Genomic DNA, 13,079 nt, shown 5'->3' with positions numbered 1-13,079 from the left:
AAATTGTTCCTGAAAACTTTCTGGTAGAAAGCAAACAAAAGTTTTAAAGCTATCTGCTCTTCCACACAAGTATTACCTAAGTAATTCTTGACAGATTCTTATTTTGGATTAGAGAACACTGAAAAAAATAATTAGATTTTAGGATTTTATCAGCACATCGCACTCTGCGCATCTGTCCACCATTCCTATACATTTTACTCTTCTGTGTCTATGGGCCAGGAGAATGTAATGTTATTTTTAAGTCTATAGCTCAGTTTTCTGTACTGTGAATATAGTTTTTAATTAAAAGATAGTTTAAAGAAAAATTAAAATATTTCGTTGGTACTTGTTGCATACTAATTTGCATGGAGGGCTCTCTTGTTTTCAAAACCTATGTTTAGGGAAGGCAAGACAAGTTGAGAGAGTAAGCACTGAATAAGAATCTTCAAACACTGCCTTCTATCTATTTTTAACTTGTGTCTTGCGTATGTCTAGCTTTACGTTTGGGAACACGTCTGTATTTGTTTTGTAGGAAAGAAGGTTTCCACTTAATCTTCATTACTTAACTAATTAAAGAGGATCTTGAAAGTCATATGTTGTTATTTCCATTGATAGTCCTAAGCTTTGAGAATTAAAATGAGTAACTATTGGCACAATAACAAATGTTTTTAAGGCTGTCATCTTAGGCTCATACACTGCAACTTGGAACTTCGTTCCCTTCCTTTTTTTTCTTTCTCCTATCCCTCACTCCCTCCATTCCTTCCAAGTGTGTGTGATTGTTTAGAGATGGCTCTATACCGTCAAATATATATATTGGCCACCTTGTACTGGAGGATAAAAAAATGCTGTGAAGAAGTGAAGGGGATTAAGAGTACACTTACCATGATGAGCACTGAGTAATGTATAGCACTGTTGAATCACTGTATGAGTAAAACTGACATAAACTGTATGTTAATTATACTTGAATTAAAAAATAAATAAAAAACATTTAAAAATGCTATGAAGGGCTTTTGGGCCAAGCGATAAAAAATAAAAGATGAACTATAGATTAAAGTATCGAATCAGTGTTAGATTTACTAAAGTTGATAACTATGCTGTGGTTATGTAAGAGAATAATTATATTCTTGGAAATACATTCTTAGGAATTTTAGGGGTAAAATGTGCCCTTAAAAGCGATGTTACTTACTAAATAAGTTACTCTCAAATGGTTTGAAAAAATTGTGTGTGTGTGTGTGTGTGTGTGTGTAGAGGGAGGGAGAAAAAACACAAATGATAAAGAGAACAGGAGTCCAAATGTTAATAGGTGAAGTCAGGGTAAAGGGTATATGGCAGTGCTTTGTACTATTTTTTATCTTTACGTACTGTCTGTACGCTTGAAATTATTCCCAAGAAAATGTTAAAGTAAATATATTACATGTCTCAAATATTGTTCAGTATAGTTCCAGAATGCAGTTTTTCCTTAAAAACCACATTAGCCCCTTTCTGCTCCATATTTACATACAAGCAATTTAGGGATTCTCAGCATGTTAATTATAATATATTGTAACTTTTATGTTTGAAGTTTCAACTCTAGACTGTTTCTTATTTTTTCTAAATAGTTTTGACCTGCTTATATTGAAAGAAGTGGTACAAAAAATGGCAGGAATAGAAATAACAGAGGAAATGACGATGGAGCAACTAGAGGCCATGACTGGTGGAGAGCAACTAAAAGCTGAGGTGAGAGTTGCTAGTTTTTTTTATGGACTTTTTAAGTTCAAAATAGATGCATGCTCATACTAACGAATCCAAACAACACGTAAGTACATGAAGCCAAATGTCAAAGCCATGCATAACCCTCCTCTCATGGCTGTCCTCATCTCCCTTTTGAAAACTGTGATATACTAGTTATTTAAGCCCTTTCAAACAGCTGAAACAAAGTATAAAAGACAGCAGTGCATCTGTAAGGGAAGTAAATACCAAGTGTTCTGTGGTCCTTGATATCCTAACTGGTATTAATCTGAACATCATCACTCTGTTGTTGAATCTTGAAACTAGTGACTGTAATCAGCAATTGTGTCACTAAAATAAATTTGTGAAGAGAGGAAAGGAATGTAGAATAAGTTTTTAATCTTCAGGATTGTAACTGATCCTCTTCTGTGTCTTTTTCAAATCAGATAGCATGTGTTACGTACTATGCGCTGGTAAATTTATGTCTTCTCTTGTGCAGGGTGGTTATTTTGGCCAGATCAGAAACACTAAAAAATCCTCCCAGAGATTAAAAGATGCACTATTGGACCATGATCTTGCTCTTCCTCTCTGTTTGCTTATGGCTCAGCAGAGGAATGGGGTAATCTTCCAGGAAGGTGGAGAGAAACATTTGAAACTTGTGGGAAAACTCTATGATCAGGCAAGTTAAAGTGGCATTTGTGCTTGTGTGGATTTCTTTTTCATTCTGATAGTGGAAAATATGGAATGTGGTATAATTTTCATTTATTTATTTATTTTTTGTTTTTAAATGTTTATTTTGAGAGAGAGCACGCGCAGGGGAGAGGCAAAGAGAGAGGGAGAGAGAACCCTAAGCAGGCTCTGTGCTGTCAGCACAGAGCCCAACGCAGGGCTCAGTCTCAGGAACTGTGAGATCATGACCTGAGCCAAAATCAAGAGTCAGATGCATAACTGACTGAGCCACCCAGATGCCCCAGAATGCGATATAATTTTTAAAATGTCATTTGCACATCATATGAGTGTGAAACAGCTCTAATGTAAAATAGGCATTCTTGAACTAGGGGGTATTTCTGTGCAAATTATGGTATTTAAGAGAAGGCTCTAGGAAACGTAATCATATGTATAAGATTTTCAATTTAAGTAGTTAACTTCAAGTTATTTGCTCTCATATCTTTTCCTGATCTCTGGAAATCTGGAAATTCAGTCAGAACAAAGTAGATGTGATGTTTATAAAATATTTCTGTAAATATTAGGCACTAAAACCTGTGATAAGCCTACAAGATGTGTTTGCCACCAACTGTATTACAAGGGAAAAAAGAGATCACATATATTTTATAAATGAAGTTTTCCTCTTTTAAGGGCAAGGAAATTCTGTATACGTAAAACTGTTGTTTTATGTGATGTAGGGGAAGTATATTCTAAAAGTGACGAAATAATAGCTTGGAACTTGAGACCTGGTTGAACATTAAAGCCTTAGGTTGATGAACTTTTCAGGGCCTTGGTATCTTTTGTGGTAATATGATTACATGATGATGTTTATAGATTGTCTTTAAAGTTCTTCTAAGTTGTAAAATTTGAATTCTTTATTGTTAATCAAAATATTGTTAAAATGACATATCGTAATCATTTTGGAAAATGTTTATGTCGGTTTTGTAAAGTGGTAGCACATTTGTGTTTTTTGTCTTATTTTTTAAATTTAGTGTCATGATACCCTGGTACAGTTTGGTGGGTTTTTAGCATCTAATCTAAGCACAGAAGATTATATAAAGCGAGTGCCTTCAATTGATGTGCTCTGTAATGAATTTCATACACCCCATGATGCAGCATTTTTCCTGTCTAGGCCAATGTATGCACACCACATTTCGGTAAGTGTAAGTGTCTTTGCTGCCATTCAAGAATGATTCCAAAGTAGTTCTTAACTATAAATGTGTTTTAGTTTGAAATAGATATAGATTACATGTCTCTTGGAGACATTTTTTTAAGTTTATTTCTTTTGAGAGAGACAAGAGACTGAGTACAAAGCGGGGAGGGGCAGAGAGAGAGGTGAGAGAAAATCCCAAACAGGCTCCACACTGTCAGCACAGAGCCCAGTGCTGGATTCGATCCTATAAACCATGAGATTATGACCTGAGCCAAATCCAAGAGTCAGATGCTCAACCCAACTGAGCCACTCGGGTGCCCCTTGGAGAGTTATTCTTTTGTTAACGTTCATCTCTGAGAGGTGTACGATGACAATGCTCCCTCTAAATGTAAGTCTCACTGGTGCTATAATTTTACTGTTACTGTACCCCCAGTTGTCCAGGTTGATGTCGTATGGGTCCTTTAGAGCTAACTATAGTGCTCAAACATTAGTGTAGATGAGCGTCACCAATGAAGCATCCTAGAAACTCGTCCTGTGTCCCCAGATTCTAATTTAGTGACTTGCATAGTACCTGGGAATTTGTTTTGTTTTTGTTTTTTAATAAGCGCTGGTTGATTCTGATGCAGGAAGATATGGTAATGTCATTCTGCGGAATACTCCCATGGAATACAGAGGGTACTATTTCTTCAGTTGACAATATCCCTGTCAGATAGTTGACTTGCTGTTCGTACTGCCTTGAGAGAAATAAAGAGACTAACAGAAAGACTTAACCACCCCAAACACTCTAAAAACTCTTGTAGTCTGTGTTGTGTAACTTCTCAGAAAGGGACATTCATAGTTCTTGTTTTCTTTCTCTCCCCCGTAAATGAGACGCCTAAAAAGAAAAAACGACAAAAGCAAGCCAGAGCCTTCCCAAGCAGAGTATCCCACTAGCGACTGTAAGGATGTTGGGGGAAGAGGACACTGCCCTCCTTCCTTTTCTCTCTCTGCCACCTGGACTCTTGCCTGCAAAGCAGTGACCTGGAAGGGGAATGGGCTTTTCCTTTCCCTTCGGACCATGGTCAGCCCTCTGTTTGGAAACCGTGGTACTTCTCCACTCTGACTGGAGCCCCAGTGTATTCTTCATCTTTGCGTAGGCTTGAATTCTGGCCCTTCTGTTTATTTGTTGTTGTCTGTACTGGGTAAGGCTTTTCACTCCAGATTTTGGGGAAGATCTCTGTCCTTTCTTTTAAACTAGGATCCTTCTTTGTTCCCAGTAGAAACACAGAATTGTGTAGTATAGGTGTGGAGAAAAGACACTGAGAAATTTGGGGTCTAATTGATCATTTAATCAACCATCAGCTGTTAGTGTTTACATATCAACTGGTGCAGTGTCACACTTCCCTCTAACAACTGTTAATTGATTTAATTATCACTTTTAGCATTATGCAACAATACTGTTGCTATTTCTGCTATCTTCTCTGAAGGGAAAGGGGGACAAGGGGTAGGATTAGGCCTCTTTTTTCCCTTTAGAATCTCTCAATCCAGGAAATTGTATGCTCTTTTTGCATAGTTGTGTCTTATGTTGTCGCCCCATCCCTCAGTAGGTCAGTCTCAGCTATGCACCAGGGGACCTGATTTCTTGAAGGACTGAGGTGGGAGAATTGCTTCATCTCAGGAATTCTGACCTGCCCTGTGCTATACTGAGAAGTGAACACACTAATCAGCGATATTGAACCCTAGCAAACAGGAACACCTGGTTGCCTGAGGTTGGCTGAACTTTTCCAGGTCAGAAAATGGAGCAGGTCATTCCTACCAATAGCTACCTCTTCTGTAGCCTGTGTAAAATATTAGGTCTTTGTCATTTAAGAGATACAAATTCTAAACTGAGAAATGTCATTTCCCCGTCAGGGTTGCAGAAGAAAACAAAGGGCCACATAGAGGTGACTATACAGACAAGTCAGGGATAAGTCTGTTACTGACAGACCACATTGGAAAGGGAGTTCTTTGGAAACCTTGGTTGCGCTAGATGGACATCCAGATTTCCCTAGAGGAGCCTTGCTTTTGCTTCTTGGGTGAGGACCTCTCTTGAAGAAACTTCGAGGAGAGAGTGTGAATGTTGGGGGACTGCCAGGTCCCTTCCATAAATGGACTACCATCAGGCCCTCACGGGAGTGATTTAGCCAACCAAACACTGTTCAGGTTACTGGGCCAACAGGAGCTTTTTGAACAGTCGCTAGAAGTATAGCAATAACTGTGGATATCAGTTCTAGTCATGGATTTAGTGCCCCAAGTGACTTGAGATGTAGAACTGTTATGCCTCTTTATTTGACTGAAGGTGTAAGCTTGAAGAGGGAGTTATACTGACTTCAGATGAGGAAATCTTCATCCTAGTTAAATATGAAGTACAGCTGTCTTTTCTCATCAAGCCTTTTTTTTTTTTTTTTTCTTTTTAACTAGATAGGGACTAGGTAGGTGCCTAGCAATAGTAGTGATATTCAGAACCAGACGACTGGGGAGACGGGGGCTGTCATACCACATCATTGCCCCCTCATGCCTATAACTTAATTTTCAGTTTTAATTGTTGAGACCCACCTTGCAACACAGTTATGAAAGAAAGGCTTTCCCCCAGTTCATGTTCTAGATCTTGCCCAAATCAGGTAGCCAAGCTATTTTGTACAGATAGTTTTAGCACTGATTATCCTACGTTTTGTTAGAACCTCAGCAGATGTCATTCCACCTCACATAGGTTCATATTAGTTACCATCAACAGGACCTGGCCTCAGAGGTGAAAGACCCTTCCTTATCCTGGCTATTCTCTCGGGTCTATGATGTAATTGGGACTTCTCTCTCAAAAGTAATATTCTTTGTAATTTTGTCACCTGTGTAGTTCTCTAAAATGGGGTAACAGGAGGTAAATCTTCCACCTATAGAATAATTGTAAGATTCTCTGATTGTAATTCTCATAATTGTAAGATGCTGCTTAAGTTACCCTCTGGAACCAAGTACTTGGTATGTCTTCTGTCCGGTTAGCCTGGGATAGAGAGGCACTCCGGAGGGAAGACAGCGGGACTGTAAGGAGCCGAGCCTCTTACCATCCACAGTCCAGCCCTGGAAGTGGAGCCTTTGATGTCTGACCTTCTGGTTCTGGGTTCCCTGTTCAGCACAAACTGTGATGATTTAAATGCTTCTTTATTTAACATAAAGAAGAAGTGAGTTTTAGATCTCCTGTTAGGTTCATCTTCAGGGATGATGCCTCATCCCAACAAAATTTTCATCCTAAAGAGACCGAAGGATAGGAGACAGTAGCAACAACACTTTGTATTCTTCTTCTTCTTCTTATTTTTTTGACCTTTGGTATTATACCCTATGAACTGATATGTAGTTCCTCCCATTGTACTAACAACTTCTTTTCCTCCTACCGTTAAGAGTATGGCCTTCCTCTGACCCTCCTCCAAAATTAGGATAAACCAGTCAGGCCTAAAAAAAGCTGCAGAGCCAAATCCCACATGCTTTAAACTCTAATCTACCATATCCCTTCATAGAAAGTCTTATTTAGCTTACCAGCAGGGCGACCAGCTCGTCCTGGTTTGCTTGGGACTGCCAGTTTTGGCACGGTACTCTTGCATCCTGGGAATCCCCTCGTTCACTGCCAAACCTGAACACTTAGGCACCCTACTTGGCAGTCTTATAGTAACTTTCTCATACCCTTTCTTAATGTTGATCGAGATTCTTAATTGACAAATTGTAATGGCCAGTAGGGGCTATGTGTAGTGATAAAACATTCTGTGCTGGTTAGCTATTATTAGTTCCATTCTGCCTCTTTACTGGTGTTAAGACCATTTACTTGGTTCCCTTGAAGATCTTAAAAGCAGGAATGGAAAACCTACATGTTCAGTCTTTGATATAGTAGTAAGAGAGAGTAGGGTGGGTGATCATGGATGGTGGAGTGGGCACACATACGCTATTTACTTAACAGGTCAGGTTTAATAAGAATCTGCTGAAAAGCTCCTAGTGAGCACACAAGATTGGAACAGCTTCCAGGGATGATTTATCTTAAAATAAATGTTGGTAAGAAATCAGAATGTTTTGACTGGTCATCTTCTGATTCTTGAGAAGGGAACATAGGTTTTTATACTTGAAAGTCAATGCTATAAATTGTGTTGTGTTTGTTTTTACATTTGATCTCCAGTCGAAGTATGATGAACTTAAAAAATCAGAAAAAGGAAGTAAACAGCAACATAAAGTTCACAAGTACATTACATCGTGTGAAATGGTGATGGCTCCTGTCCATGAAGCAGTGGTCTCCTTACATGTTTCCAAAGTCTGGGATGACATCAGCCCTCAATTCTATGCCACATTCTGGTCATTGACAATGTATGACCTTGCAGTTCCACACACCAGCTATGAACGGGAAGTCAATAAACTTAAAGTCCAGATGAAAGCAATTGATGACAATCAGGAAATGGTAGGTTTTTGTTCTAGTAGCTCAGGTACAATAATTTCATGGTATTAATTCAACATTACCCATACTTTGTATTAACTCAAGTTCCTTAAAGCTATGATCTTACTGCTATATAATATTTTCTAAGTGAGTTAGTGGTGACCTCTCAGTGGGAAGGGGCAGGGGCTTGGTGAATACATGGAGGTTATGATCACACAAAAGGTATTATGAGTTTGCTTTTTTTTTTTTTTTTTAACCGAAGACTATGTTAGCAACTTAAAATGATCTGTGTGACTCCAATTACAAGAGTAGTAGGAGTTCCCAAAAGGAGAACTCTTTAGCAGAAGGCTTTGTGAAAGAGGTGAGTCTTAAGCTGGGTAGGCTTTGAAGATGGATTAGGTTTGGAAATAGGGAGGCAGATTGGGCCACTTGAGAGCTCCAGCAAAGGTGTGAAGTAATTTAAGGTTTAAAGAGACCACTTTTATTCTAGTGAATGGGCTTAGTGATCAATTTGAATGGTTAGGATGGGGCCAGATTATGTAGAGCAGTGGAAGTTAGGAAAGAAGACTAATAAAAAGGAGGGCTGTATTAGATTCCTCAGCAGGGAAGTGATAATGGTAAACATGGTACTTTAGAAAAAGCACTCTTGACAGTGGTATGAAGGATGCATTTGTTAGGGGGAAGGGGCTGGTGTTAGGCTGGAGACCAGGTAGGTGGCATTTTGGGCAATTCATTGTGAAGTACTGAGGTAGTGGGAATGCACGAGACTTTATAAGCATTTGGGATGCTGGAGTGAAGAAGGAAGAGTCAAAGATGACTCCATGCCGCAGACTAGAAGTACCAGTGCTGGAAAGGTAGCCTGTTTTGATGGGAAGACGAGAGTTTGGATTTGGTGAATGGTGGTGAAAGCACACTCAGGCGGACTCCTCGATACCCCTGTGAAGTAATGAATATGAAGTGTCAGCATTTATCTCTTTTTGAATTTTTTAATTCAGAGAGAGGGAGGTAATGTTCCTCTAGTTAGAAAAGTATCTAACTTCTACATTGTAGCCTCCAAATAAAAAGAAAAAGGAGAAGGAGCGTTGTACTGCCCTTCAGGACAAGCTTCTTGAAGAAGAAAAGAAACAGATGGAACATGTACAGCGAGTTCTACAGAGACTGAAACTGGAGAAGGACAACTGGCTTTTAGCAAGTGAGTGGTTGGACTTGTTAAATTCCTGCTCCTGCTAAACTACAAGAGCAAACCTCTATGACTTCAGAGGTGTTGAAGTGTATTATGTTTGTATTTCAACTCAGTGTTCACTATCCCGTTCTTGGGTGATTCATTAATGCAGAGTTGACCTCACATGTTCGCTGAAGGAACTGATTTAGTTTGCTGGTGAAAGTAATTATAAACTACAATATTGGCAGCTTATCCTTCAACCTTTCTGGATGAAATCATATTTCTGGAGAAATTATAGATAGAAAAATGTCCACAGAGTGAAAATGAAAGTCTTATCGCAGGCATGACCTTTTGGTTACAAACTATAGAGTTTGTGGTTTTTTATAGCATTCTCTACACTAAAATTAATATGTTGTCATGTTTAGTGGCCTTGAGGCACTTGAGGAAGAAGTTTACCACTTAATATATTCTTCCCTTATTTTTAGAATCTACCAAAAATGAGACCATCACAAAATTTCTACAGCTGTGTATATTTCCTCGATGTATTTTTTCAGCAATTGATGCTGTTTACTGTGCTCGTTTTGTTGAATTGGTACATCAACAGAAAACTCCAAATTTTTCCACACTTCTTTGCTATGATCGAGTAAGTTCCTTTTATTGCAACCTTTAAAAAAAAAAAGTCTCACACAAAGATAGCTAAACATGATAAGCTATAGAGGTATTTATTGTGTGTGTGGTTAAAAGCATGAACTCAAGAGCCAAGTGCCTGAACTTGAATCCTAGCTCTGCTACTTTCTAGCTATATGATCTTTGGCAAGTTTTTTTTAACCTCTCTGTGCCTCAGTTTTCTTACTGTAAAATGGGGTAATAGTACTTGCTTCAGAACATTATTGTGAGGATTAAATGAGTCACTACACACAAGCTCTTTGAATAGTGCCTGACACGTAATAAGCACCCCTAGTTAATCTGTTAACTCATAATATGGGTTTATACGTTTGTCAATAATAGGTAGAACTCTCTTCTTCATTCTTAACCTTCACCCCCTGAAAAAACAACAAAACGGCTTACACCTTTGCACACACATAAAAGCAGGGATGCTTTTCAGTATGGTCACATTTATGTAATTTTGCATCTGGCTTTTTTCTTAATAAATTACTGCATTTATGGTTTAAAAATGTAACCTATGTCACAGCATGTCAGCTGCCTTTTTCTAGTTTCTATGAACCTTGCCTCTGCTTACTGTCCCCTTAACCCCAGTAATATCTATGGCTAAGTCTTTGTTGAAGAAGTTATGTTGTAATAATAATTACAGTTTTTTCCTCTGTCATTGTACATCAGCTTTTTAAAAAAAAAGTTTGTTGTTGCTGTTGCTTTATGAATGTGCCATTTCCTCACAAAAGCCAAAATCTTTAAAGGCTTCTGGAATTGTGAATATAAAAGGGGAAGATATATAAACTAACCTGTTTAGTTTATTATGATTTGCTGTAACACAACCGTTTAACATTTTGGACTAATTTTGACATTGATTTGTTTTTATTTTTCAAACATTTTTCCTGTAGGTTTTCTCTGATATAATTTACACAGTTGCAAGCTGTACTGAAAATGAAGCTAGTCGATATGGGCGATTTCTTTGCTGCATGTTAGAGACTGTGACCAGGTGGCACAGTGATCGCGCCACATATGAAAAGGTATGGCTAATAAACACCCTAACATTTTACCCGTGTGTATAACAACCACTCGCAGTAATCTTTAGGTTGTTCAGTTTTGTGAGTTTAAGATTGAGTTGTAAAACAGTTTTTAAAATTTAAGCATAATTGTCATTATTAAAAAGTGCTGTTTAAAAAAGCCATATCTCGAACTGACATGCCAAATTAATACTATCAAATAAGCTTAACATTTCTGTGAAAACTACCTATCATTCAGATCTTGTTTTTGCATGGAATCATTAAACTAGTCCTCTTAAGTTTTCAGTTCCTGCTATTTTGGGGGCAGAATTTTTCTTTAACAGCCTGGCTTTTTTTTTTGTTTGTTTGTTTTTGTTTTTTTTAAGGAATGTGGAAATTATCCAGGATTCCTTACTATATTACGAGCAACTGGATTTGATGGTGGAAATAAAGCTGATCAATTAGACTATGAAAACTTTCGACATGTTGTGCATAAATGGCATTACAAACTAACCAAGGTAAAAAAAAAATTGTGTTTCTTGAAGGTGGTTTTTTTCTCTTTATACTTAATATTTTTATAATAATAGGTCTTAAAATGTTTGTTGTAGGCATCGGTACATTGCCTTGAAACAGGCGAATATACTCACATCAGGAATATTTTGATTGTGCTAACAAAAATACTTCCTTGGTACCCAAAAGTTTTGAATCTGGGTCAGGCTTTGGAAAGAAGAGTGCATAAAATCTGCCAAGAAGAAAAAGAGAAGAGGCCAGATCTATATGCATTGGCTATGGGGTAACACAATTATACTTTAATGTGATTTATGAGACTAGATGACAGAAGGATTCTGAAGACTTTAAAATGTTTTACAGTGTTGAAGTTTATCTTCTGCCTTACTTCAGGAGATTATGGGAGATTATGCGATCATGTTCCCACAGGCTGGTGAGAGTTGTCACTTCTGATTATCAGCTTCCGGTCTATACTGGATGATAATTTCAAAAGTCATATATAGTATGTCTTGGTTTGGAGGAAATGTAATTTTATCATCAGTTGATATTTGGATCTTCAATAGTGAAAAAAAGACAGTTTGAGGATCAGTTTACATTTTTATTTTTAAGAAAGCATCTGGGGCTCTCTCTAAAGACCTTCAGGAACTTACTGAAAATTAAAATTTTTTATTCTCTGGCACCAAGTAGGGTGAATCATTTGCTAATTTTATTCTTTTAAACTCCATGTTTGTACTTTTTGATTTGTATTTGTATATTTAAACACTTTGTGCGACTTTCAGCTACTCTGGGCAGTTGAAAAGTAGAAAGTCATACATGATACCTGAAAATGAGTTTCATCACAAAGACCCCCCTCCGAGGAATGCAGTTGCCAGTGTACAAAATGGGCCTGGTGGTGGGCCTTCTTCTTCGTCGATAGGAAGTGCATCCAAATCGGACGAAAGCAGTACTGAGGAGACTGGTATGCTTATTTGTAGAAGTTTATAAGTGATACATTTCTTTTGAACAAACTAAGGTGTTTTATATCACGTGACAAGTAAAATGCTGGCTTAGTATTATTTTTTATTCCCTAGGTAGGAGTATGTAACTATCAAGACTATCAAGAAGTAATTAGCCCTTTGTTTCTTTAGAAAGAATGAATTAGAATTCATCTCTAATCATTTTGCTGTGAAATTGTACTTTATTTACAATTAGGGACTTGTCAAATAAAACCTTACCTTTTTTTCAGATAAATCAAGGGAGAGATCTCAGTGTGGTGTGAAAGCTGTTAATAAAGCTTCTAGTGCCACACCAAAAGGGAATTCAAGCAATGGAAACAGTGGCTCTAACAGGTAGGAATGCTGTGCTGTATGTCACAGTTCTGAATTCTTACGTGATTAATCTCATTAGCCATGAATGAAAGAGGGTGGTAGTTGAATACTATGAAAGTCATTTATGTTGGACTTTTGAATTTTTTGAGTACCCCTAATTTGATGATGTGCGTAACCATCCTCCATATGTTTTCTATAATGCCAAGACTGACATTGTTTCCCCTGCTGAGTTACGCAGGTGAAGGTAGGTAGTGAAGTTAAAAAAAAAACATTTTAGTATTGGGATGCCTGGGTGGCTCAGTCCGTTAAGAGTCTGACTTCAGCTCAGGTCATGATCTCGTAGTTCGTGAGTTTGAGCCCTGCATCAGGCTCTGTGCTGACAGCTCAGAGCCTGGAGCCTGCTTTGGATTCTATGTCTCTCTCGCTCTGCCTTTCCCCCGCTTGTGCTCTCTCCCTCCCCCCCCCCCCCCCA

At 38.0% G+C, this 13,079-nt stretch overlaps 1 protein-coding gene across 16 annotated transcripts in view; it reads left to right on the top strand.

Moving 5' to 3' along the window:
- Positions 1 to 13,079, top strand: part of THOC2 (THO complex 2) — a 113,821-nt gene that overhangs the window by 79,848 nt on the left and 20,894 nt on the right. For all 16 annotated transcript variants that reach the window (XM_045472126.1, XM_045472122.1, XM_045472121.1 and 13 more), the window contains 11 exons: positions 1,578 to 1,695; positions 2,186 to 2,365; positions 3,384 to 3,548; positions 7,716 to 7,991; positions 9,018 to 9,159; positions 9,615 to 9,772; positions 10,689 to 10,817; positions 11,180 to 11,311; positions 11,402 to 11,586; positions 12,080 to 12,258; positions 12,526 to 12,628. In XM_045472126.1, the coding sequence (XP_045328082.1) occupies positions 1,578 to 1,695; positions 2,186 to 2,365; positions 3,384 to 3,548; positions 7,716 to 7,991; positions 9,018 to 9,159; positions 9,615 to 9,772; positions 10,689 to 10,817; positions 11,180 to 11,311; positions 11,402 to 11,586; positions 12,080 to 12,258; positions 12,526 to 12,628 (1,767 nt within the window). The remainder of the gene's footprint in view (positions 1 to 1,577; positions 1,696 to 2,185; positions 2,366 to 3,383; positions 3,549 to 7,715; positions 7,992 to 9,017; positions 9,160 to 9,614; positions 9,773 to 10,688; positions 10,818 to 11,179; positions 11,312 to 11,401; positions 11,587 to 12,079; positions 12,259 to 12,525; positions 12,629 to 13,079) is intronic.

Source organism: Leopardus geoffroyi, chromosome X (genome assembly GCF_018350155.1).
Source record: "Leopardus geoffroyi isolate Oge1 chromosome X, O.geoffroyi_Oge1_pat1.0, whole genome shotgun sequence".
Classification (NCBI taxonomy): domain Eukaryota; kingdom Metazoa; phylum Chordata; class Mammalia; order Carnivora; family Felidae; genus Leopardus; species Leopardus geoffroyi.
This window is presented reverse-complemented; position numbering and strand designations above follow the sequence as displayed.